Source organism: Musca vetustissima, unplaced genomic scaffold (assembly GCF_032173495.1).
Source record: "Musca vetustissima isolate MV318-11 ecotype Yass unplaced genomic scaffold, APGP_CSIRO_Mvet_v1 utg15206, whole genome shotgun sequence".
Classification (NCBI taxonomy): Eukaryota; Metazoa; Arthropoda; class Insecta; order Diptera; family Muscidae; genus Musca; species Musca vetustissima.
Window position 1 is genome coordinate 89,328 of NW_026887120.1, and position 25,814 is coordinate 115,141.

The window sequence follows — 25,814 nt, forward strand, 5'->3', positions numbered from 1 at the left end:
CTAAGATTTCTGTACAGTCCAGTATTCCGGATCCATAAGAAGTTCCCTGCAATTAAAAATAAAAAAATAGTATATGTCGAGCATAGCAATCGTATTAAAACGACTACTTCATTTCCAAAACTTTGTTTCTAAATTCGGAACTCAACTCAGCCATGGTTCCAGCATTGCCACCATATTCCTTTGGTAAAATTTCACGTGGTATACTTTCATAGAGACCTTCCAGCCCGTTGGTGTGACATTTAACCTTATATAAACGATATAATTACTATATATTCAATATTTATGCATTTTAACATCTAACTTTCAAGTCCTACCATATCATATAATTCCCTGCTCATAAATGGTCTTAGGAACCCCAAAATTTTATTTATGTACGATGGACAATTAATCAATTGTACCGCATGCATACGACTCGGAAAGGCCTGATAGATATATTTGAAGAAAACACTCAAGGTACCCATGGACAATGCTGCTACATGTTTCATGGTAATGCCCTCCATATCGATGATAATGTTTTCACCCTTGGAAAGTTGAAATCCGGTTGCAGGAAATGACAATCACTAATCATCACATAGGTTTTTATGTCTTCCGTGAAATGTATCTGAAAATATACAATTTTTCAAGATAATTTTGGACTTCTTGTTATGGCATTGGATATTAGAGATTTCCGAGGTCCTAATATAATTCTATTGAAGTTATCTCACCATTTTAGTATCCAAGTTATGAAAGTGTATACAGGTGATGTGATAACTTTCGGGTGTCAATTGGCTCAGTGGAGCAATGTGCCTGTGGGGGATATACGAACCGATTTTCTTTTATATTTATTACATATTTTAATCAGAACCCTTTTATACATACAAATATTTATACATATTATCCGTATCGACATCACTTGGATCCCTATTTACGAAAATCTTTGGATTTTTGAGCCGCAAGGTATAATAGAGTTCCAGCAATTTTTTAGTTTCCTCTATGTCTTTTGATGATCGTTGATAAAGACGCCATAGTAAGGTGCGATCTGAAAATTATTTCAATCGGTTGGTAAATGTTTTTTTGGAATCAATATCCGATGACGTATATATAAGTATTTTGTCGAACATATCAAATATTTGATATGTTGGTAAATAAAACCTTTCGTATAAACAATTAATTTTACAATTAAGATCCTTAAGTTATGCTTTATATTTTATTAAAGTTAGCAAAATGTTAATTTTTTAATTACTGCCTAAAAGTATGCTAAGATTTTAAAAACGCCTCCTGCTATATCGCTGGAACCAATCATGGGAAATTGGTGCACCATTTACATGAAATCAGACGATCTAAACCATTAATACACAAACTAGTACGAAAGCGGTGATGGCTAAACACGTAATCTCTTTCTCTCTCTCTTTTGTTCAGTCATTTTTGATAATTATCTCTCACTTACGCTCTCACACTTACTCTCAATTTTATACTGTTCAACGTTGATCTAAACCAGAGTTGAACAGAATTAAAGTGAGAGTAAATGTGTGAGAGCGTAAGTGAGAGATCCCATTCAAAAATGACTGGCGAAGAGAGAAAAAAGGCAATACGTGTTTAGCCATCACCGCTATCGTACTATTTTGTGCATTAGTGATTTAAACCGATTTCGACAGCTGTCTCAAGTTGGTACGCTGTACGCTTGTCAATCGGACAAACATTGTAAGTGTGGTGCACGATTGTACAATCCGACGAAACTATTTATAGCTGCCATAAATAAATCTGAATCGTTTTTCACCAATTTCAATAGGGTTCGAAACTTATACGTAACTCCACAAATTTTGAAAATACCGAATAATTTTTCAGACTTTGTCCCTTTAAAATGTCACCGATACATGAATGACATCCCATATATTTATTCTGTCTTATTTTTTTTGTTTTTTTTCCTAAAATTTATTTCCTACGCTCCACTATAATTAGCGATAAAGATGCATTGTCTTAAAGTCAGTATATTATTACTAATAATAAAATACAACGTCATTCCATTTATTAAGTTCAATATTTTATTTTCTGGCAATTCATTGCCGGTATTTTGAAGTAATAAAAAATAAATATTATAATTTTTTATACCCTACACAACTATGTTGTCAGGGTATTATAGCTTTGTGCAGCCCCAAGAGTTTGTAATGCCGTGAAATATTGGTTTTAGACCCACCTTTAAGTATAACGATCGTCATATCTCGACTAGCTGAGTCGATCTAGACATATGTGTCCGTCCGTCTGTCCATTATAATTTGTAAACACGAGTCCACAGTTATGGACCAGTCTTCATGAAAATTTGCATGTAGGATGGATTCTGTTTTTTGGTAAAGATCTGTTAATATTTAGGGGATGAAATGGACCAAATACTTAATTTTTGTCGGTTTTTCTGGTCGCTCCAGAGGCCGCAATTATGGCCCAAACATGGCGAATGGAGAAGGGGATCGGGCCAAAGAATAAGCCTGCCTGTTTTGATAAAGATCGGTCAATATGGACCCTAACTTTTGTGTGAAAAATTACAAAATTTGTATTCACTAAAGGACATAGGCCCGAGAAGTTGACTGTATATCCAAGAGGAGTGGTTAAACTTTAAACTTATACCAATTGTATTGTCGTATGTACTCGGATGTGGGAGTTACACTTAAATATTTACAGGTGCTTACATATTCAAGGACAACGCCTATAATTTTCGATGATGATCAGAATAAAATTTTGGGATGAAGTGGACCGAAAACCTATTTTTTTGTGCGTGGCCGAAAATCACAACACAACCCACCGTGAAGGGAACCATGACAAGTAACTAGGGGCTGTACTGAATATTTATAATATTCGGAAAATATGCTGTAGACCTCTAATCGAGCAAGTCGCGGCAAATATTACGAAATATTGCTCAGGCTCGGAATAAACATCCGCAGAAAGTTAGAGTTCCTTGATAGTTGTGTAGGGTATCATATGGTCGGCCCCGTCCGACTATACTGCTAATAACAAAAAATAAGAAGAATACATTCTGAAGTCTATTTTTGAAGATGTGAAAAGTGCTGTATTGTTTTCGGTTTTAGCGGATGAAACTATATATGTATAAGATATTTGACAAGGTATCAAGGACAAAGAATATTTCCTTTGCTACGCAGAATTAGAAGGATTAACAGGAAAATAATTATTGACCATCATAATAAACACAGTAATCAGTATGGGTTTAAATGCAATATTTTTTTGTGTTCTTTTCACATTTAAAATTGTAGTTTAAATGCAGCTTCTAAGATTCGAGAAATTCGAAGTATATTTTCTACAATTTTGGGAATTCGCTCATTCTTTAGAAAATCCAAAAAGTCTGCTACTTTATGTAAAATTCTTTTAGAAGCAAACTCTTGTTTGGTGGCACTGCCTGCATCATAAGTCGACTTCCAGCAAACTAGACAATGTACAAAGAGCCGCCACGATTCTAATAACTGGAGCCGCGAGGAGCACCCCACAACTATACGCCCATGTGGCTGTTGGTGGATTTCAGAGGGTAGTGGCAAATGATTTAAATATATATATATATATATATATATCACAACAATGTGTAAAATATTGTGGAGAGTAATGAAAGTCCAGGAAGACAAAGTGTGTGCAGCGTGTATAAACATTAATTTGAGTAAAGATAAAGTGAGGTTATCCAAATTGCATTTTTATTAACATTTCTGATTTCCAGGAGTGTAGATGGAACACACATGTGGTTGAACTAACCACATGAAAACTCATCTTTATACTACAATAGAAAAGGATACTTCAGAATAAATGCAATGATTGTAAGGAAAACAATGTAGATAATCGTAAAACTAATTTTTCTTTTTCTGTTAGATTTGTGAGAATTCGAGACCAGGAGCATTAACATAAGAGCAAATGTTATGCAAAATAGTTGGCTTCTAAGAGACAGTGGTTACGCTTTAGAAACATTTTTGATGACGCTCTATTAACAAGTGGAGCATGGATCTTTTCAACATCGATATAATAAAGTGCACTATTGGAAATCTTAAAAGTAGATTTTTTATAGATTGTATTTTTATTTTGATCATATGGTGGTTGAGTTGCCATATTGATCTCAAAAATGTTACGCAATAATTTTTTTTATAAAAACTAATTTAAATACTGTATTTTTAAAAATATGGTAAAAACGCGTTAAATATTACTTCAGCGTTCTTTTTCAACTTGTACGTGCTCAGAAAAATACGTACGATCTCATTTCGTTTTCAATCTACAAGGCTATACGTTCTCGAATTATATTTCCAATATTTTTTTGGGAATTCTGAATGGAGCACACCAAATTTGGGAAAATGTTTCTCATTCGAGCTAACTCGAAATGAAGCACATGGGCGATAGTGTTTTACGATTTGGAAAGCAGCGGAATTGATAAAAAGTCTGGATGCAGAGATAGTTGAACCGGTGACTATCTTTGTGTGCCATAAAATACTGTAACATCAATTCTGAGGTCGTCATCGAGTGTAGAGAAGTTTTGGAAGGCGTTCTTCGACGAACGAGCCAATGAACTTTGGTACAACGAACCTAGGTGTAATGTGTCAAGATCTATCTGGCCGATTCTGTCAGCCAAGAGAACAAACTCACTGTTGAACCTGAGAAAAGCTGAAATTAGAGTAATGACAGGAGTCAAAACAATATCAGGGCTTTTACCTGTAAGTGAGACCATGATGTTACTGATTACTGCAGACTCTGTGATGACGAGGAGGAGACGTAGACAATGGAGCATTTCTTGTGTTGTTGTCCAGTCCTGTCCTACAGACGGCACAGATTAGTGGGTGCTCACTTTCCTAAATATGTTGGGAAAGTGCAACCTTGGCACGTAATATGTTTTCTGTCCAAAATTTGTAAACCATTGGCACTAACATTTCGTCAGAAAATTTTTAATGTAGGCTTGCTTTTGCTCAAAGTTTTTGGCGAAGATCGGTTAATATTTAAAACTGTATATGTGTTTGATTTCCTAGCCGCCCTACAGGCGCGTCTTGAAATTATTTTTAAAACGCCAAGGAATGAATGACAATACCAAACATAAATCTTATTAGAACTTTCTTTTTTAAACTTACCAATTTTATTTGGAAATTTTGGATTTTCTTCAAACCATTTTTGCAATGAATCCAACACTGCGTCTTGTTCGTTATCCCCCGCCAATTTCATGATTTTATCGTTTTTTCTTGAACTATGGCTGTAAGTTTAATATTTAGTTATTCTATCGTGGAATTGTTAATTATTTCAATTTATTTTTTAATTGTTTTTTCTCTCCTCTTCTTCTTCGCGTTGTTATTGTTGTTTTTCTGTAAAGCGTATCGTTTGTAAAACTATACAATTAATAAATAAAACACATCGCAGTAAGCGTGGCGATCGTTGAGTACATCTATTCCGACGCTCATCTCCAGCACAATTGATTGTGTTTTTCGCTGTAGATCCGATGCACTGGGCTGGCTATTGTTTATTTAACAGTTATCCGACAACAAAACCTGATGGACCCTATTTTGACGTCCCAGTATTATGACGTCGTAGTAATGTTAGTCAACGTAAATGTAACAATTCAATTTTTTCTAAATACACCTGCACGCACAAACTATGTCTGTTATGTACCCGATTCTGTTATAGTGGGAAGCCCTTGCATTCATTGTTAACTAAATAATCTGTATAGTATGCATAGAATCACTTTCTGAGTCGATTTACGCATGTCCGTCCGTCTGTCCGTTAATGTATTTTTGTGAACAACGTACAGGTCGCATTTATGATCCGATTTGGATGAAATTTGGCATAGGTCACTTATTTGGCCCTAGGACGAACCCTATTGAAATTGGGTAAAATCGGTTCACATTTAGATATAGCTCCCATATATATTTTCGTCCGATTTAATGTAAATGGTCCACTAAAGTGCCTATATATATTTCGATTTGCACGAAATTTGGCACATCGTAATGAATTAGGTGTAGAATGATGTGTGTTAAGTTTCCAGAAAATCGGTTCACATTTAGATATAGCTCCCATATATATTTTCGTCCGATTTAATGTAAATGGTGCACCAAAGTCCCTATATATATTTCGATTTGCACGAAATTTGGCACAGCGCAATTAATTGGGTATAGAATGATGTGTGTTAAGTTTCCTGAAAATCGGTTCAGATTTAGATATAGCTTCCGTATATATTTTCATCCGATTTAATGTAAATGGTCCACTAAAGTTCCTGTATATATTTCGATTTGCACGAAATTTGGCACATCGTAATGAATTAGGTCTAGAATGATGTGTGTTAATTTTCCAGAAAATCGGTTCACATTTAGATATAGCTCCCATATATATTTTCGTCCGATTTAATGTAAATGGTTCACCAAAGTCCCTATATATCTTTCGATTTGCACGATATTTGGCACAGCGCAATGAATTGGGTATAGAATGATGTGTGTTAAGTTTCCTGAAAATCGGTTCAGATTTAGATATAGCTTCCGTATATATTTTCATCCGATTTAATGTAAATGGTCCACTAAAGTGCCTATATATACTTCGATTTGCACGAAATTTGGCACATCGTAATGAATTAGATCTAGAATGATGTGTGTTAAGTTTCCAGAAAATCGGTTCAGATTTAGATATTGCTCCCAATTTGTGAAGGCGAAAATATTACGAATCAGCTTATTTTTCTTAACCTATGTACCAAAAATCATAAATGTGCTCGCAAAAAAAAAAAAATTAATTTTTTTTAATGGAATTTTAAAAGAATTTTGCAATTTCCCATATAGGCCGCTGAAAAAAAAATATTTAAAAAATCTACGCCTTATAAAGGCAACTGAAAAAAATATTTAAAAAAAACCACCCCATATGTAGGTCGCTGAAAAAAAATATTTAAAAATCTACGCCTCATATAGGCAACTGAAAAAATTATTTAAAAAATCCACGCCATATGTAGGTCGCTGAAAAAAAAATATTTCAAAACTCCAAGTCTGATATAGGCTGCTGAATAAAATTATTGAAACCATCTACGCCTTATATAGGCAGCTGAATTAAAATTATTTTAAAATACAAGCCTTATATAGGCAGCTGAATTAAAATTATTTTAAAATCAAAGCCTTATATAGGCCTTGGAAAAATTATTTTAAAATCAAAGCCTTATATAGGTCTTGGAAAAATTATTTAATAAATCCACGCCTTATTTAGGCCTTGGAAAAATTTATTTAAAAAATCGACGCCTTATATAGGCCTTGGAAAAAATTATTTATAAAGTCCACGCCTTATATAGGCCTTGGAAAAAATTATTTAAAAAATCCACGCCTTATATATAATACTAGCTGGACCCGTGGCGCTTCGCTGCCCCTACTAAAGTGATTAACATGGGAAAGTTCACGAAGAAAACTATTAGCATGCACTTTAAAAGCTACCACTTATTGATAGGCATTATATAGGTATTATAGTAGCCAAATTCGAAGATTACTTCGGTTGTAGATAATTCGTAGTGTAATATTCGATTCAATAGATTAGAAATACAGTTTTAAATAATCATTGATTAACAGTGGTGATATTAAAAACAAATTGGCTTGACTTATCGCAATAGGATTATACACTAAAATATTTTCTCCAATATTTAAATGTTTTTCATTAATCGTTCAAAGACCAATACAATCAGTTATTCCTATTTCCACCAACCGTTATGTCTGTATTCTTATCCGATTCCCCAATATATGGCTGGGATCCCTTCCTCGCTCCGATTGATATCGCTTAGATCCCTGCTGTATAATTCCTGTTAAGGTTTTCAAAAGAATGCATTATCACATTATAATATTTTTACCGAACCTAGATTTAGTCTTGGTCTTAACTGTACAGACCTTAGTATTTTTAAGAAAACCAAGATAAAGATCGATGATAGAACTTGTGGCAATTTAGTTAGTCGTTTCCTCTATACCTCTTCGAAATAATAGTTTTTGTCATATCAGTTTGATCAACTAAACTTAATAAGTAATGGAATATTTTGTTTTCAGTTAAGCTATGATGATAACCCACCACAGATTTTAGATTTTTATAACTTTTAATCCGACATCAGTATTTCGCTGCTAGATATCTCCCAATTATTGCTGATTCATACTTTTATTGAATTCATATTTATTTTCCCCAATGGTTGTAGAATTATTAAAATTCAAAAAAAAAAAAAATGTTCCTTAACTGAAATGTTTTTTTTTTTTTTCAAAATGACAAAATGTAAAATGACAATAATTTTCATTTTGCACAAATTTAATTCAAATATGTGAAGATAATGGCTGATGTGACTGACTGTGAAAATTTCTGCGATTTTTGTGTCTACAACCAAAAGCGTTTCTTTTTTCTATATATAGGTGAATTAAATTCAATTGGGAGTAAGTTCTCCCCATTGTTCCACGCCAATTTTTATAGGGATATTGCGTACCTGTATGCAGGTACGCAATTTGCCTGTACTCAGGCAAATTTCGAAGTGAGAATCTGTAACCCTTCTTAAGATATAAGCATAGAATGTCTATGTTATTTCAGAGTTGGGAATACTTTTGATGGTATCACTCGACATCCACGCGGAATTTTAGGATTTTATCTACCCTGTATTTTTTGTATTGGGTAGCATCAGGTGCTGTAAAAATCTCAGTAAAATCTATTCAGCGGTTTTTGACTTTTCAACCAAAACTTTTTTATTCTCAATATGTAGATCATTTAAATCAATGGGGATTGCATTCCCCCTAATGTACCGCGCTAATTTTTGTATGGATAATGTGTATTTACACCTACGTTGTGCAGACACATTTTGAAGCCCGTAGCTGTAACCGTTTCCAAGATATACGCATATTACATGTTCAGAAATTTTGAGGTATGTTTACTCTTGATGCTATAACTCCGCATCCACGAGGAATTTTAAAAGTTTATATAGCCTATGTTACTTTCAGGGCATACCCCGACATACAGTGTAAATCTCATTAAGATCTGTTCTGCGGTTTTGGCGTCTATCGGTAACATACAAACAAACAAATTTTTTTCTATTTTATATATGTAGATAAAAAGTCTACGCCTTATATAGGCCGCTGCAAAAATTAGTTATTTAAGGAATCCATGCCTTATATAGGCCTTGGAAAAAAATTATTTAAAAAAATCCATAAAGCGTGGATTTTATATAGGTCGCTGAAAAACTTATTTAAAACATGCTAGCCTTTTATAGGCCGCTGAAAATTTTGGAAGGGTTAATAATAAAATGTCCATAATTTCCCCATCTGCTTTAAAATACAATACTTCAATAAAATATATTAAAAAACCGAGTGTTTATTATTGGTAAAAATTATTTATTTTAAGGTACACATTATAGAGTAAAGATGAGTAGACCGTTTTCAATGGATATGCCTCTCAAATCACAAAATATATATATATTTCTTAAACAATAAGTCTAATCGATGTTTAAAGTACACACAAGTATATGCATATAAAATTCTAAATATTTATTGCTTATTTCTTAATTTAGCACACAGGTCCGTAACATCTTTCCGCAAAACTTTACCAGAAGCCGTTAGCGGCAATTTGTCGAAGAAATAAACCCCACCGTCTAAATTTTCAAAGTGTTGCATACGCTTTGCAACATATTGACTGACGTCGGCTTCAGTAATATTTGCACCCTGTCTCTTTACAATTGCAGCTGCAGGCAAACTATCGTAAGTAATATCTGGAATACCGACAACACAAACTTCGGCAACGTCCGGAATTTCATAGATCACAGTTTCAATAGCGGTGGGTGAAAAATGGAAATTATTATATTTTAGAATGTCTTTGCGACGATCCACCACGTAGAAATTTCCTTCGTCGTTGAAATAGCCGATATCACCGCTACGTATCCAACCATCTTCAATGTAGGTTAAGCGTGAAGCTTCCGGATTACAATAATATCCTGAGCTGGCATATTTGGTACGTATGTAAATTTCTCCCGTTTCATTGGGTCCCAAATTCTCTCCATTATCACTTACAATGCGAACTTCTACATTGTGGACCAATTGGCCTACTTTATTGCTGGCATCCAATATGCCGCGGCTTACAGCACCACATAACTCCGTCATGCCGTACACAATGGGAAATTCACAATTCACGGCATATTCTTTGAATTTGGATACCAAAGAATAGGGTAGTGTTTTGCCGGCGACAAATAAAGTTTTAAGACTGGTCAAATCGCTGGCCGCCAATATTTCGGGACAGGACAAACACAAGGGGATGTGGGATGGCGAACAGGCGGCAATTTCTATTTTATGTTTTTGGACAATTTCACAAAAAGCCTGGGGTGAAAATGGATTTTCCGTTATAACACGAGTTTTTTGGGTATTTACAATACCCATGAACCAAAAGACGCCACTAAATACAAGGAGCTTGGCAGAACGGCGATGGCTGCAAAGAGAGATTTGGTTTAAGGGAAATATTTGGTGAAAATATTTTAGATGACTTACACACCCATCCGGTAGAGAATAGCATAGTGGGACATGCGCACCACATTGGGTAGATTTGTTGATCCTGAGGTACACAAATAAAATGCATCCTGTCGGGCGCCATGTTTAAGTGGTGGTAGCCTAAAAGATTTATTAAAATTAGAGTAACTTCGGGTAATGTGGACCACCATTTTCTTTTTTTGATATTGTGGGCGTAACAACGGTAAAAAATAAAAACAAATTGTTTTCACAGCATGGTAGATTTGTTGGCTAATTATATTCCAGGTCAAAAATTATATATATTTGTCCATAAAAATGTTATTGCATTATATTTCAAAAAGCTCTAAACTGCAAATAAAAACCAGTAAGGAAAGTAGTAAAGTCGGACGGGGCCGACTATATGATACCCTTCACCACTATGGATATATTAAACAGGACTGTTAACATGAAATTGGATGAAATAAAATATGTGATATTTATCTAAATGTGAATCTACCTATATATCCATAAGTTATATAAATCGACTTCAGTCAAATATAAATAGGTTATCTGTTGGGCTATGTCTGTACTTCTAGAAAACGCAACTACGTAGTTCTATGCTCAATTTTGTACGTTGTGCAAAAATTGATGTCAACCTGACTAGCATGAAGAGTTTGATGTCCAATTTACTTAAAATCGGGCGAAAATATATATGGAAGCTCTATCCAAATATATCGAAGGATATATAGGGACTTTGGTGCACCATTTACATGAAATCGGACGAAACTATATCTGAATCTGGGCCGATTTTCTCGAAACTGGGCAGACATCATTCTAGGCTCAATTCAGTACGTTATGCCAAATTTCCTGCAAATCGAAAGATATATAGGGACTTTGGGGCACCATTAACATGAAATCGGACGAAACTATATATGGGAGCTATATCTAAATCTGGACCGATTTTCGCGAAACTGGGCAGACATCATTCTAGCCTCAATTCAGTACGTTATGCCAAATTTCATGCAAATCAAAAGATATATAAGGACTTTGGTACACCATTTACCTTAAATCGGAGGAAGATATATACGGGAGCTATATCTAAATCTGAACCGATTTTCACGAAACTTTGCACACATCATTCTAGACTTAATTCAGTGCGCTATGCCAAATTTCGTGCAAATCGAAAGATATATAGGGACTTTGGTACGCCATTTACCAAAAATCGGCCGAAACTATATATGGGAGCTATATCTAAATCTGAACCGATTTTCACGAAACTTGGCACACATCTTTCGTGGCTCAATTCAGTACGCTATGCCAAATTTCGTGCAAATCGAAAGATTTTCAGGGTCTTAAGTCCGTAAATCGGGCAAAAATATATATGGGAGCTATATCTAAATCTGAACCGATTTTTCCAAATTTCAATAGGGTTCGTCATTGGGCCAAACAAATGAGCTGTGTCAAATTTCATACAATTCGTATCATAAATGCCACCTGTACTTTGTTTACAATTTAACATGGACAGACGGACGGACGGACGGACGGACATGCATAAATCTATGCATATTCTCAAAAGGAACCATGGGTCTATCTCGATTATTTTTGCCTGTTACAAACATATGCACAAAGACATAATACCCTGTACCACAGTGTGGTGAAGGGTATAAAAACTTGGCGGGTAATGTGGACCAGTATGTGTGGGTAATGAGGATCAGTAAGTTAAAGGTAGTTTGTGGATTAATTGTGATAAATTTCAATTTATTGCAGTCATGGGTAACAATGAATGCAAAAATATATGGGTCCATGTTTTGGAATAGCCCCCAATTAAGGGTACCACCCCATTTGCGGTATTTTGAAGGTCCTTGCTTCATTATCCAACCGAGGCACCTATAATTTCGGATATCGAGTTTTCAGAGGATAGAATACCTCCTCGCATATTAAATGCGCCCTTGTTTCGAACTCGTCCTCATGAAAATGTCCCACTTTTTTATAGTGGTCCACATTACCCGACATTGAATATTTTTATTTAAAAATAATTATCGGCTTCAAAAATGAATAAAAATTTAAAAATAACCGAAAGTAATTACAGATAAACGTGTATTTTTGTTAAAGAAAACAAGAAAACCACATAACCTCTTTATATTTGAGAAAAACAAAATGTTCGACTATGTTACAAAATCGTTCGACTATTGTGCTAAAAAATTTTCAAGTCACACTTTTAAAATCGGAGCTACATTTTCACCTACTAAATTTTCAACATTGCAATTATTTATTAAAAACCAAGTTTGATGTTTGTTTTCACTAATTAGGAAAACATTTATCAAGGCGGCATTGGCATATTTCAAGCATTTTCTTAGATATGGGGGTGGTCCACATTTGACGCATGGTCCACATTACCAGAAGTTACTCTAATAAATGGAAAATTTATTTGGATAATTAAATGAATTAGATAAGGGAGAAAGACATTTTAAAGGAAACTATAAAGTATATTTGGGTTACTCTGTTTATGAGAAGCTAGATAAGATAACATTTTGTTAAAAATAAAGTGGATGATGATACGGAAGTTTAAATATGACCAAAGCTAACAAGTTAATCTATTGAGTAAATATAATTTAAGAAATGTAAATAGAACAATGGAAAGTGTTTTGGGAATGTTCACTAAGTGTGTCATCATTTGATATTTCAGGGGTAAGCATGAATGTGCAGTTATTCAAGGTTACGTATAAATTCGTGGATGTTTGTTTTTTGTTTTATCTCAAACTGAACTATTACATGATTTGGTCGAGAAGAAAAAATAAGCTATAAAAAATTGGTTGTAAGTTGAAGGAAATTTATTAGATTCAATAATATGTCATCATATATTTTTAAAAAAATCCACGCCATTATGTGAAACATGAAAAACTATGAAAAATCCACCCCTATATACACCACGAAAAATTATTTTTAAAAAATCCACGCCTTTATATGGACCATGAAAAAAAAAAAATAAAAAACCCACGCCTATATATCTACGATAAAAAATCCACGCCTATGTATGGAATATAACAAATATTTTTAAAAAATCCATTCCAACACATGTACAAAATATATTTTTAAATAATCAATTCCCACACATGCACATTGAAAATATATTTTTAAAAAATCCACGTATCTACATGGACATTGAACAAATATTTTTAAAAAAATATTAATTGGACGATAAAAAATATTAAAACAAGTGAAAAAGCGTTAAGTTCGGCCGGGCCGAACTTTGGATATCCTCCACCATCGATATACTGACAGGTACTTGAAATGAAAATATAGGGAAATTACCAAAGAGTGGACCTATATCGAAATTTCCACTAACCGGTTATGTAAACCAAAATGTAAACTATAAAACAAATTTCAGAAATTTTTAATGGACAATTATACCCACATCTTTATGGATAATGAGGGTGTATACACTTTGGCACGGTTAAAATCGTTCTAGACCCCATGTTTCTTTGGACCAAATTTGTTTCAGAAAATTTTGATTTCATCCAAACTTTGGCCATCTTATTATTTCTTTCAAACATAGTTCAAGTTCGAAGATGGGGAATATCGGTCCACTCCTTCTGGTACCCCAACACAGGGGCTAGGTCTAAATACGGGTTCATATATAGTTCATTATCGAACCTTTCGTTCTAGTTTTTTATCTCAATATCCTCCGCTGGTGAAATGATTACAACAGAGTCTTAGAACCAAACCCAAAACGCAGAACAAATTACATAATTATTTCAATATAAAACAAGTAAGGAAAGCAGTAAAGTCGGACGGGGCCGACTATATGATACCCTTCACCACTTTCGGTATATCCAACAGATGAAACCTAAAAGACGTCGAATTTTTAAAGGACCAGGGACAAAATTATGAAAATCTATTATAAGCGTATATATATATATATCGGACGATATATATGGAGCTATATCTAAATCTGGACCGATTTTCACGAAACTAAACACACATTCATTAATTCATTACGCAATGCCAAATTTCGTGCAAATCGAAAGATATATAGAGACTTTGGTGCACCATTTACCTTAAATCGGACGAAACTATATATGGGAGCTATATCTAAATCTGAACCGATTTTCTCGAAACTTGGCACACATCATTCTGGACCTAATTCAGTACTCTGTGCCAAATTTCATGCAAATCAAAAGATATAGAGGGACTTTGGTGCCCCAGTTACCTTAAATCGGACGAAACTATATATGGGAGCTATATCTAAATCTGAACCGATTTTCTCGAAACTTGACACACATAATTCTGGACCTCAGTCAGTACTCTGTGCCAAATTTCATGCAAATCGAAAGATATACAGGGACTTTGGTGCCCCATTTACCTTAAATCGGACGAAACTATATATGGGAGCTATATCTAAATCTGAACCGATTTTCTCGAAACTTGACACACATCATTCTGGACCTCAGTCAGTACTCTGTGCCAAATTTCATGCAAATCGAAAGATATACAGGGACTTTGGTGCACCATTTACCCTAAATCGGAGGAAACTATATATGGGAGCTATATCTAAATCTGAACCGATTTTCTCGAAGTTTGGCACACATCATTCTGAACCTAATTCAGTACTCTCTGCCAAATTTCATGCAAATCGAAAGATATAGAGGGACTTTGGTGCCCCATTTACCTTAAATCGGACGAAACTATATATGGGAGCTATATCTAAATCTGAACCGATTTTCTCGAAACTTGGCACTCATCATTCTGGACCTAATTCAGTACTCTGTGCCAAATTTCATGCAAATCGAAAGATATAGAGGGACTTTGGTGCCCCATTTACCCTAAATCGGAGGAAACTATATATGGGAGCTATATCTAAATCTGAACCGATTTTTCCCAATTTCAATAGGGTTCGTCCTTGGGCCAAATAAATGAGCTGTGCCAAATTTCAGCCAAATCGGATTATAAATGCGACCTGTACTTTGTTTACAATTTAACATCAACAGACGGACGGACAGACGGACGGACGGGCATGCATAAATCGACTCAGAAAGTGATTCTATGCATATTCTCAAAAGGAACCATGGGTCTATCTCGATTCCTTTTGCCTGTTACAAACATATGCACAAAGACATAATACCCTGTACCACAGTGTGGTGAAGGGTATAAAAAGGGGGTTAAATGGGGACTACCCCAAAAAGGGGCTGCATGTTAATAATTTTTTGTAGGGAAATTTTTTACCATATACGACTACAAAATACAAAATTTCAGCGAATTCGGTTGAAAAACGTGCTCAAGAACCTCAAAATAGCGAAAATTGGGGGTACCCTTATATGGGGCCAACCAGAAAAATTGAACCTATATTTATAATTTTTGGTGGAGATATTTTGAACCCAATAAGAACCAAATGTGCCTGCCTGCAGACAAAAGATTTTTTTTTTTGGTGGAGATATTTTGAACCCAATAAGAACCAAATGTGCCTGCCTGCAGACAAAAGACGACTCTATGCAAAATTTTGGCGCTCTATCTCAATTCGTTTAGACGCTAGAGTGATTACAACAGACAGACAAACAGACAGACGGACATGCTTAGATCGTCATAGAATTTTACGCTGATCAAGAATATATATACTTTATAGGGTCGGAAATGATTATTTCGATGCGTTACAAACGGAAAAACAAAACTAATATACCCTCCATACTATGGTGGAGGGTATAAAAATTAGACGATGAAATCATATGAAAAAATATTTTTAAAAATCCACGCCTACATATGAACCATAAAAAAATATTTTTAAACCAGTACTAAACCAGACTATATGATACCCTTTACAACTATGAATACATACAAGAGATGATAATATATACAATATCCTGTAGAGAGAGGACCATTGAAATGGAATGGGGTGAAACTAAATGTGTGATCTACATAGATATTTGAACCAATTAAAAACTCATGAAATTTATTGAATCTGAAATTGTATTTCAATCGCACTCATTTGTGTACCATTTGTATGAAATAGAGCAAAATAATGTATTTGGAGCTATATGCAAATCTGGACCTAATTGAACAACCGTGGCATATACCGTTCGGTATGCTGCAGCACAGAGCGCTGTACACAATTTTATCTCGTGTATCATATAATCGGATAAACTATATATGGGAGAAATATATCTAAAACTGAATCGATTTCATCAAAACTTCACGTACATCAAACTGGACCTAATTCAGTATGCTAGGCAAAATTTTGTCTCAATCTGAAAAATATAGGAAGTTTGGTGCACCATTTACATAAAATCGGACGAAACTACATATGGGAGCTACATCTAAATCTGAACCGATTTTCACGAAACTTAGCACACATCACTCCAGACTTAATTCCGTACGCTGTGCTAAAATTCGTGCATATCGAAGGATATATAGAGACTTTGGTGCACCATTTACATAAAATCGGACGAAACTATATATGGGCGCAATATCTAAATCTGAACCGATTTTCACGAAACTTAACACACATCATTCTAGACTTAATTCCGTACGCTTTACCAAATTTCGTGCAAATCTAGAGGTATATAGGTACTTTGGTGCACCATTTACCTTAAATCGGACGAAAATATACATGGAAGCTATATCTAAATCTGAACCGATCTTCATAAAATTTAAAACACATCTTTCTAGACTTAATTTAGTACGCAATGACCAATTGCGGACAAAAAGAATGGTATATAGGTACTTTGGTGCACCATTTACCTTAAATCGGACGAAAATATACATGGGAGCTATATCTAAATCTGAATCGATTTTTCCCAATTTCAATAGGGTTCGTCCTTGGGCCAAATAAAAGACCAATGCTAAATTTCATCCAATTCGAATCATAAATCCGACCTGTACTTAGTTTACAAGTTAACATGGACAGACAGACGGATGAACGGACATGCATAAATCGACTCAGAAAGTGATTCTATGCATATTCTCAAAAGGAGTCATGTAACTATCACATTTCCTTTTGCATGTTACAATCATATGTACAAAGACATAATACCCTGTACCACAGTGCGGTGAAGGGTATAAAAATCCACGTCTATATGTGGACCATGAAAAAATATTTTTAAGAAATCCACGCTTATTTATGATCCCAAGAGAAATATTTAAAAAAAATCTACACATAGTTTCGAATAATTCAAATGAAATATTTTGATTTTAAGAAGAAATCACTTGATGTTGGGCGCCATTTCCTTTAGACTTAATAATTATACTGTTTCCAATAAAAAATACTCACTTAAAAACTTCATCCACATTCTTTTCGTTCAATAGTTCCATAACAGTTGGCACACCCTCAATATGATTACATACCGTATAGATAGGAGTATTTTCAAGACCGCTCTCCACTAAACATTGGCGTATTTTGTCATAGACAACACCATCACAAAACTACTTAGGCAAAGGCCAGAAAATATGGTACCAAAGAATACCGGTGCTACGTAATCACAATTGCCTGAACACACACCAACAACATCAGTTTGTTGTAAATTTAATTTGCTAAAATTAATTGCCACACTGCAGGCCAGCTCGGCCATTTGTTTGTTGGTAATTTCCTTGCCACTTTGATGGCAGAGCTGAACATAAAAAAATCACTATGTTAGGGATGGATATAAAATCGATTTGTTTTTCATGTTTACCTGTACTACATGATCAGGATACTGATGCATTGCGTCCAATACAACTGCTCCAATTGAATCTTCTAAGGTATAACGTGATTCTGATATTGGTCCTCGCCAGATTTTTGTTTCCGCATTGTAATGGGTTTTGCTTACAGCCATATTGGGGCGTTAGATGTGCTTAGATTTCCTTATGTCGAATAACTGAAAAACGTTTTTAGGGGCATAGCATATTTATGTTGAAACTATAACGTCAATGAATGACCTGATAACCATAAGAACTTCTAGATAAGGAATATTTATTTTCCTTTCCTGATTAGAGTTTTGAGTTTTTGAAGATCTATCACCATAAAGACAATATCAACAAGTTAAGTGTGTAAAAAATTTCCTCTCAGTGAGGAAGGCACGTGTGGACAATACAGTAGTATTCGATGACAATTGATTGGTTAGATAGTATGTTTTCAATAAATATGCGGGCATGACTAGACAAAAATAGTGTTCAGAATTAGTTTACTAATTAAACATGATTAATATCTTCTTCTTCTATCTATCTTCTTTGTTATATATAAAAATGAATTGCTGTTCGTTAGTCTCGCTGAAACTCGAGAACGGCTGTACCGATTTTTCTTATCTTAGTCTTGAAATGTTCGTGGAGCTCCTGGGAAGGTTTGAAAGGCAAAATTTTTTTAAAACAATATTATGAAGCATATTTGAATTTCCATGAATAATATATATTTTTTAATATACATCGATATATTTTGATTGCACTACGTAATAGATGTTATTTTGGGATAAAAATGATGATGGCTCATTCATCAAAGCCTCCATTATTTGTCAATTATTGAAAATTTTCAAAATATTTTATTTATTTTTCTACCCTTAACCACACTGTGGTACAGGGTATTATGTCTTTGTGCATATGATTGTAACAGGCAAAAGGAAACGAGATAGACACATGGTTCCTTTTGAGAATATGCATAGAATCACTTTCTAAGTCGATTTATGCATGTCCGTCCATCCGTCCGTCTGTCTGTCCATGTTAAATGGTAAACAAAGTACAGGTCGCATTTATGATCCGAATTGGATGAAATTTGGCATAGGTCACTTATTCGGCCCAAGGACGAATCCTATTGAAATTGGGAAAAATCGGTTCAGATTTAGATACTGCTCCCATATATATATTTAACCGATTTAATGTAAACGGTCCCTATATATCTTTCGATTTGCACGATATTTGGTCTAGAATGATGTCTGCCAAGTTTCGTGAAAATCGGTCCAGATTTACATATAGCTCCCATATAAAGTTTCGTCCGATTTCATGTAAATGGTGCACCAAAGTCGCTATATATCCTTCGATTTGCACTAAATTTGGTATAACGTACTGAATTGAGCCTAGAGTGATGTCTGCCAAGTTTCGAGAAAATCGGTCCAGATTTAGATATAGCTCCCATATATAGTTTCGTCCGATTTAAGGTAAATGGTGCACCTAAGTCCCTATATATATCCTTCGATTTGCACTAAATTTGGTATAACGTACTGAATTGAGCCTAGAGTGATGTCTGCCAAGTTTCGAGAAAATCGGTCCAGATTTCTATATAGCTCTCATATATAGTTTCGTCCGATTTCATGTAAATGGTGCCCCAAAGTCCCTATATATCTCTTGATTTGCACGAAATTTGGCATACCGTACTGAATTGAGCCTAGAGTGATGTCTGCCAATTTTCGAGAAAATCGGTCCAGATTTAGATATAGCTCCCATATATAGTTTCGTCCGACTTCATGTAAATGGTGCATCAACGTCCACATATATCTTTACTAAATTGAGCCTAGAGTGATGTCTGCCTTGTTTCGTGAAAATCGGTCCACGTTTGTTTGAAATGCCATATATATTTTAGTCCGATTTCAAGTAAATTGGGCATCAAACTCCTCATGTTAGTCAGATTAACATCAAATTTTGCACAACGTACAAAATTGAGCATAGAATTACGTAGTTTCGTTTTCTAAAAGTACAGACATAGCCCAACGGATGACCTATTTATATTTGTTTGAAGTCGATTTACATACTTTATTAATAGATCTAGGTAGATTCACATTTAGATAAATATCCCCTATATTATTTCATCCAATTTCATGTTAATAGTCCTGTTTAATATACCCATAGTGGTGAAGGGTATCATATAGTCGGCCCCGTCCGACTTTATTACTTTCCTTACTGGTTTTCAATTGGATTGACAGTGTATGAAAACTATTTTATGTGAGAATACAAATAAATAATACAATAAATAATAATAATAAATAATTGAGAAGTATATCATTGAATATACACGTGATCATGTTGTCCATAAAATGCACGTAAACCGCAAGGATGAAAATCTGGAGACATTCAGAATTGAGTTCTGATTCTAAGATCCATGACTAAGATTATTTTTCTTTAAGATACTAATAATACTAGTTCCATAAAAATAATATTCAAAACCCGCCACATTGGGTTTTACTTCATTCAATGCTGTTGCACTTATTAGAGTATTCGTTAGCCATAAATAGTTTAAAGATTTTAATTTTATTTTTAAATTCAGTTTTTATTTTAATATTTTAGATATTATTACATTACTCCACTTCTAAGATTTCTGTACAGTCCAGTATTCCGGATCCATAAGAAGTGATCTGCAAATTAAAAATTGTAAAAATTATAAATCATGGAAAGCAACCTTATTAAAACGACCTACTTCATTTCGAAAACTTTCTTTCTAAATTCGGAACTTAACTCAGCCATGGTACCAGCATTGCCACCATATTCCTTTGGTAAAATTTCACGTGGTAAGCTTTCATAGAGACTCTCCAGACCGTTGGTGTGACATTTAATCTAGTAAAAAATGTGTTAAGTTCTTAATATTTTCCGTTATCAAAAGATTTTTAATATTATCACTTACCATCTCATATAATTCCTTGCTCATAAATGGTCTTAAAAAGCCCAAAATTTTATTTATATACGATGGACAATTAATCATATGTACCGCTTGCATACGATTCGGATAGGCCTGATAGAGATATTTGAAGAAAACACTCAAGGTACCCATAGACAATGCGGCTACATGTTTCATGGTAATGCCCTCCATATCGATGATAATGATTTCACCCTTGGAAAGTTGCCCATTGTTATTTTCCAATATCACATCCGGTTGCAGAAAATGACAATCACCAATCATTACATAGGTTTTTATGTCTTCCGTGAAATGTATCTGAAAATATAAAAATTTGGTCGACACTTTTAAATATAGGTGGACTTTGTGGTACAGGGTAAATGAGATTATCGGTGAATTTGTCCACAAATAATGGCGATCCAAAAATAATTCAATTAAAATAATCTCACCATTTTAGTATCCAAGTTATGAAAGTGTATACAGGTGATGTGATAACTTTCGGGTGTCAATTGGCTCAGTGGAGCAATGTGCCTGTTAAAAAAAAAACAAATCAAAATTATTTGTTTACATATATGATATATTACAACCCTTATATACATACAAATATTTATACATATTATCAGTATCGACATCACTTGGATCCCGTTTGATGAAAATCTTTGGATTTTTAAGCCGCAAGGTATAATAGAGTTCCAGTAATTTTTTAGTTTCCTCTATGTCTTTTGATGATCGTTGATAAAGACGCCATAGTAAGGTGCGATCTGAAAATGATTTCGATAGTTTAGTAAGTTGTTTTGCGGTATTAATACCCGATAAGGATGATGCTTGATGATATCCATGCCTATACATGGAAAATGGAAAAAAAATATATATATGGTCGATAAAAATTATTTTTAAAAAATCCACGCCTATAATTGGACTATGAAACATTATTTTTAAAAAATCCACGCCTATAATTGGACTATGAAAAATTATTTTTAAAAAATCCACGCCTATAATTGGACTATGAAAAATTATTTTTAAAAAATCCACGCCTATAATTGGACTATGAAAAATTATTTTTAAAAAATCCACGCCTGTAATTGGACTATGAAAAATTATTTTTAAAAAATCCACGCCTATAATTGGACTATGAAAAATTATTTTTAAAAAATCCACGCCTATAATTGGACTATGAAAAATTATTTTTAAAAAATCCACGCCTATAATTGGACTATGAAAAATTATTTTTAAAAAATCCACTCCTCTATTAAGACCCTGAAAAATTATTTTTAAAAAATCCACGCCTCTGTTAAGACCCTGAAAAATTATTTTTAAAAAATCCACGCCTCTATAAAAAAAACGATAACGATAAAAAATATTTTTATTTTTTTAGGTAAGCCAGCTTAATCCCTTTTTCGTTGTTTTAAAAGATAAAAACAACAAGATTTTTATTTTTAAAGTGGGTTATTGTCACATTGATTACATTCGGGAAAGGCAGAGAAGACTATAGTTACGGATTTCGCCACAAATCCTCATATGTTCTCTTAGTTATACCCTTCACCACATTGTGGTACAGGGTATTATGTCTTTGTGCATATGTTCGTAACAGGCAAAAGGAAACGAGGTTTCCAAATTGGATGTAATTTGGCACAGCTCATTTGTTTGGCCCAAGGACGAACCCTATTGAAATTGGGAAAAATCGATTCAGATATAGATGTAGCTTCCATATATATTTTCGTCCGAGTTAATGTAAATTGTGTACCAAAGTCCCTATATATCTTTCGATATGCACGAAATTTGGCATAGCGAACTGAATTAAGTCTAGAATGATGAGTGTTAAGTTTCTTGAAAATCGGTTCAGATTTTGATATAGCTCCCATATATATTTTCGGCCGATTTAATGTAAATAGTTCACCAGAGTCCCTCCACGTACTGTATTGAGTCTAGAATGATGTGTGTAAAATGTCTTGAACCTCGGTTCAGATTTAGATATGGCTTCCATATTTATTTTCTTTCGATTTTATGTAAATGGTAAACCAAACTCCTCACGTTTCTAGTATTGACTTGAAATTTTGAACAACGTATAAAATGACATAATTGCTTTCGTGTTAATTCGTGTTCATATTAATTGGGCTCCAAATATTCAACGGGTACCCGATTGATATTTTTTTGGAATCGATTTACATACTTTTGTCCCATTGTAACAAACGAATGGCATTTTTATGGATTGATCTAAGTCGGTTCACATTTATAAAAGGTCATGTTAATGGCCCTTCTGTTAGGAGAAGGGCAATTGAGAGTTAAAATGTTCGAATTCTTTTCTTAATTAGATTGGCACCAATTTTTCTCTGCAAACTCACTCAAAAATACATACAGAGCCCTAAAATACTGGTTTTTTCGTAAACCTCTGATCACTTCGCAGATTTAGATATAGCTCCCATATATATTTTCGTCCGATTTAATGTAAATGGTGTACCAAAGTACCTATATATCTTTCGATTTGCACGAAATTTGGTATAACGTACTAAATTGGGCTTATAGTGATGTTTGTCAAATTTCCTGAAAATCGGTCCAGATTTAGATATAGCTCCCATATATAGTTTTGTCCGATTTCAGGTAAATGGTGTACCAAAGACCATATACATCTTTCGATTTGCACGAAATTTGGCACAGCGTAATGAGTAAGGTCATTAATGATGTGTGCAAAGTTTTGCGAAAATCGGTTCAGATTTAGATATAGCTCCCATTTACATCTTCGACCGATTTATGGTAAATGGTGCACCAAAGTCCCTATATATCTTTCGATTTGCACGAAATTTGGCTTAACGTACTAAATTAAGTCTAGAATGATGTGTGCAAAGTGTCGTGAAAATCGGTTCAGATTTAGATATAGCTCCCATATATAGCTTCGCCCGATTTTAGGTAAATAGTCCACTAAAGTCCCTGGAAATCTTTTGACGTGCACGAAATTTGGCACAGAGTTATGAATAAGATCGAGAATGATGTCTGCCAAGTTTCGTGAAAATCGGTTCAGATTTAGATATAGCTCTTATATGTATTTTCATCCGATTTAAGGTAATTGGTGCACCAAACAACCTATATATCTTTCGATTTGCACGAATTTTGGTATAGGGTACTTAATTAAGTCTAGAATGATGTTGCTAAACTTCGTGAAAAGATCCTAAGCTAGGCCGATTGACACAACGTACTGATGTTATATAAATTAGTCTTTGGCAAGTTTCCCTGAAATCGGTTCATATATAGATTTATAACAAAACGCCTTGTCTGTTAGGATACATATGTTAAATATATCCAAAGTGGTGAAGGGTATCATATAGTCGGCCCAGTCCGACTTTACTACTTTCCTTACTGGCTGTCTTGTACCTTTTATATTTATTCTCTATTAAGATCTGTTAACATTAGCAAGATCACAGCTAAGCTACATAATTGCAGTCACAAATATATATCAGTGACCTACATACACTTAATGCACTTTTTTATAAAAAAAATAATGGGTTGTGATCTTGGCTAAATGTTCATAATGTTATATATCTTAGTATGCCCAACAATCTAATGATAAGCGTATTGCAGGTTATTTGTTGCCAGACGACTAGCAACATTATCAATGTTAAACAAAGATTACAGCACTAAGAGAATGTAACTCACATCCAATCACACACACTACTCGTTTACAGCTACTCGCATGGAAAGGAGGAACAAGCAAGATTATAAACTGTAAGTAATAACATTGCGATTAATTTAACATGTCATATTGATGGTTATATGATGTCATATTGATGTGAGTAACATTATTACTGATTTTTGTTTGCTTTGTATTGTATCTTCTGTATGTACCGTACTTTAATCACAGAGACAATTTTATTACCGCATGGAAAAATTCTGTGATCAGGAGGTAGGGCAAATGGACGGAAACACCAAAAAGTCCATTCTAACTATGACACCGTGTGATGTAAAATTTCAAATTATCTATATTCTATCTCTTCCTCCTTCTATTGAACACGAATATTAAAATAGTTTAGTTTGTAGCTGAAGTGAAGGCATTGAAGTTCCGAACCCATCCCATTACGACGAGTGATAAGGCCGGTGGTTAACGTGCTCTTACTATAACAAAAATGCCTGTAAGAACTACTTCATAATAAAATATACGTTGTATGCTACATCATATAGTCGGCCCGTCCGACTTTACTACTTTCCTTACTGGTTTGTCTCTAAGGATGTGTTTTGCAAAAAGATATTCCTGAGCTGACATGACATGCAAAAAATAACCTGCAAACAATGTTATATAAAGCTTTCGCAATTTGCTATTTCACGTCAAAAATGCGCTAGTATGAAAATAAATAATAATTTTGCATTTTGGTCTGATGATGGGGTATTGGTCCATGTTTATACCCGGAGGCCCATTTTTGATCAAAATAAAATTCTATGCCGATTTATGTATGTCCGTCTCTCTGTTAAAATCACTAGAGAGCACGCAATATTTAATATAGAGCTTTGAAATTTTGCGCATACATTGTTATTATCCTACGATGTTTGGTGTTATTATCCTACGATGTCTAGTCCCCATATAACGGTGACCACTAATATTCGGTATTTTGAGGATTTTTGGAACGTTTTTTAACCGAATTCACTGGTATTTTGAGTACAAAGTGGGTAGTAAAGAGCTAGTGAAGATACCCAATCCCAATTTGTGGCCAAAGTAGAAAGACTATATTTAATATTTTAATACTACGTTATAGGTTTTGTAAAAATTTAACTATTTTTATTGTTTTCTATTTTAAAAAGTTTATAAATTCGATTTAAAAAGGAAATCAGGAAATCAATTAATGGTGAGAGCA

The 25,814-nt window shown here is 34.1% G+C and overlaps 3 protein-coding genes across 3 annotated transcripts; all 3 read right to left on the reverse strand.

Moving 5' to 3' along the window:
• Nucleotides 1-500, reverse strand: LOC133334706 (alpha-tocopherol transfer protein-like). The gene is made up of 3 exons (XM_061543036.1): nt 315-500; nt 108-244; nt 1-46 (listed from the first exon to the last, which is right to left on the reverse strand). The coding sequence occupies exons 1-3, from the start codon at nt 498-500 to the stop codon at nt 1-3; spliced, it is 369 nt and encodes a 122-aa protein (XP_061399020.1).
• Nucleotides 501-9,467: 8,967 nt separating this feature from the next.
• On the reverse strand, nt 9,468-18,217 carry LOC133334707 (uncharacterized). Its single transcript, XM_061543037.1, has 5 exons — nt 18,077-18,217; nt 17,870-18,013; nt 17,677-17,828; nt 10,458-10,577; nt 9,468-10,398 (listed from the first exon to the last, which is right to left on the reverse strand). The coding sequence occupies exons 1-5, from the start codon at nt 18,215-18,217 to the stop codon at nt 9,468-9,470; spliced, it is 1,488 nt and encodes a 495-aa protein (XP_061399021.1).
• Nucleotides 18,218-20,673: 2,456 nt separating this feature from the next.
• Nucleotides 20,674-21,737, reverse strand: LOC133334708 (alpha-tocopherol transfer protein-like; the record flags this gene model as incomplete). Its single annotated transcript, XM_061543038.1, has 5 exons — nt 20,674-20,719; nt 20,782-20,918; nt 20,986-21,294; nt 21,426-21,507; nt 21,578-21,737. Coding segments are annotated over 5 exons (734 nt in total), but the record flags the coding sequence as incomplete, so codon positions are not given.
• Nucleotides 21,738-25,814: the final 4,077 nt, after the last annotated feature.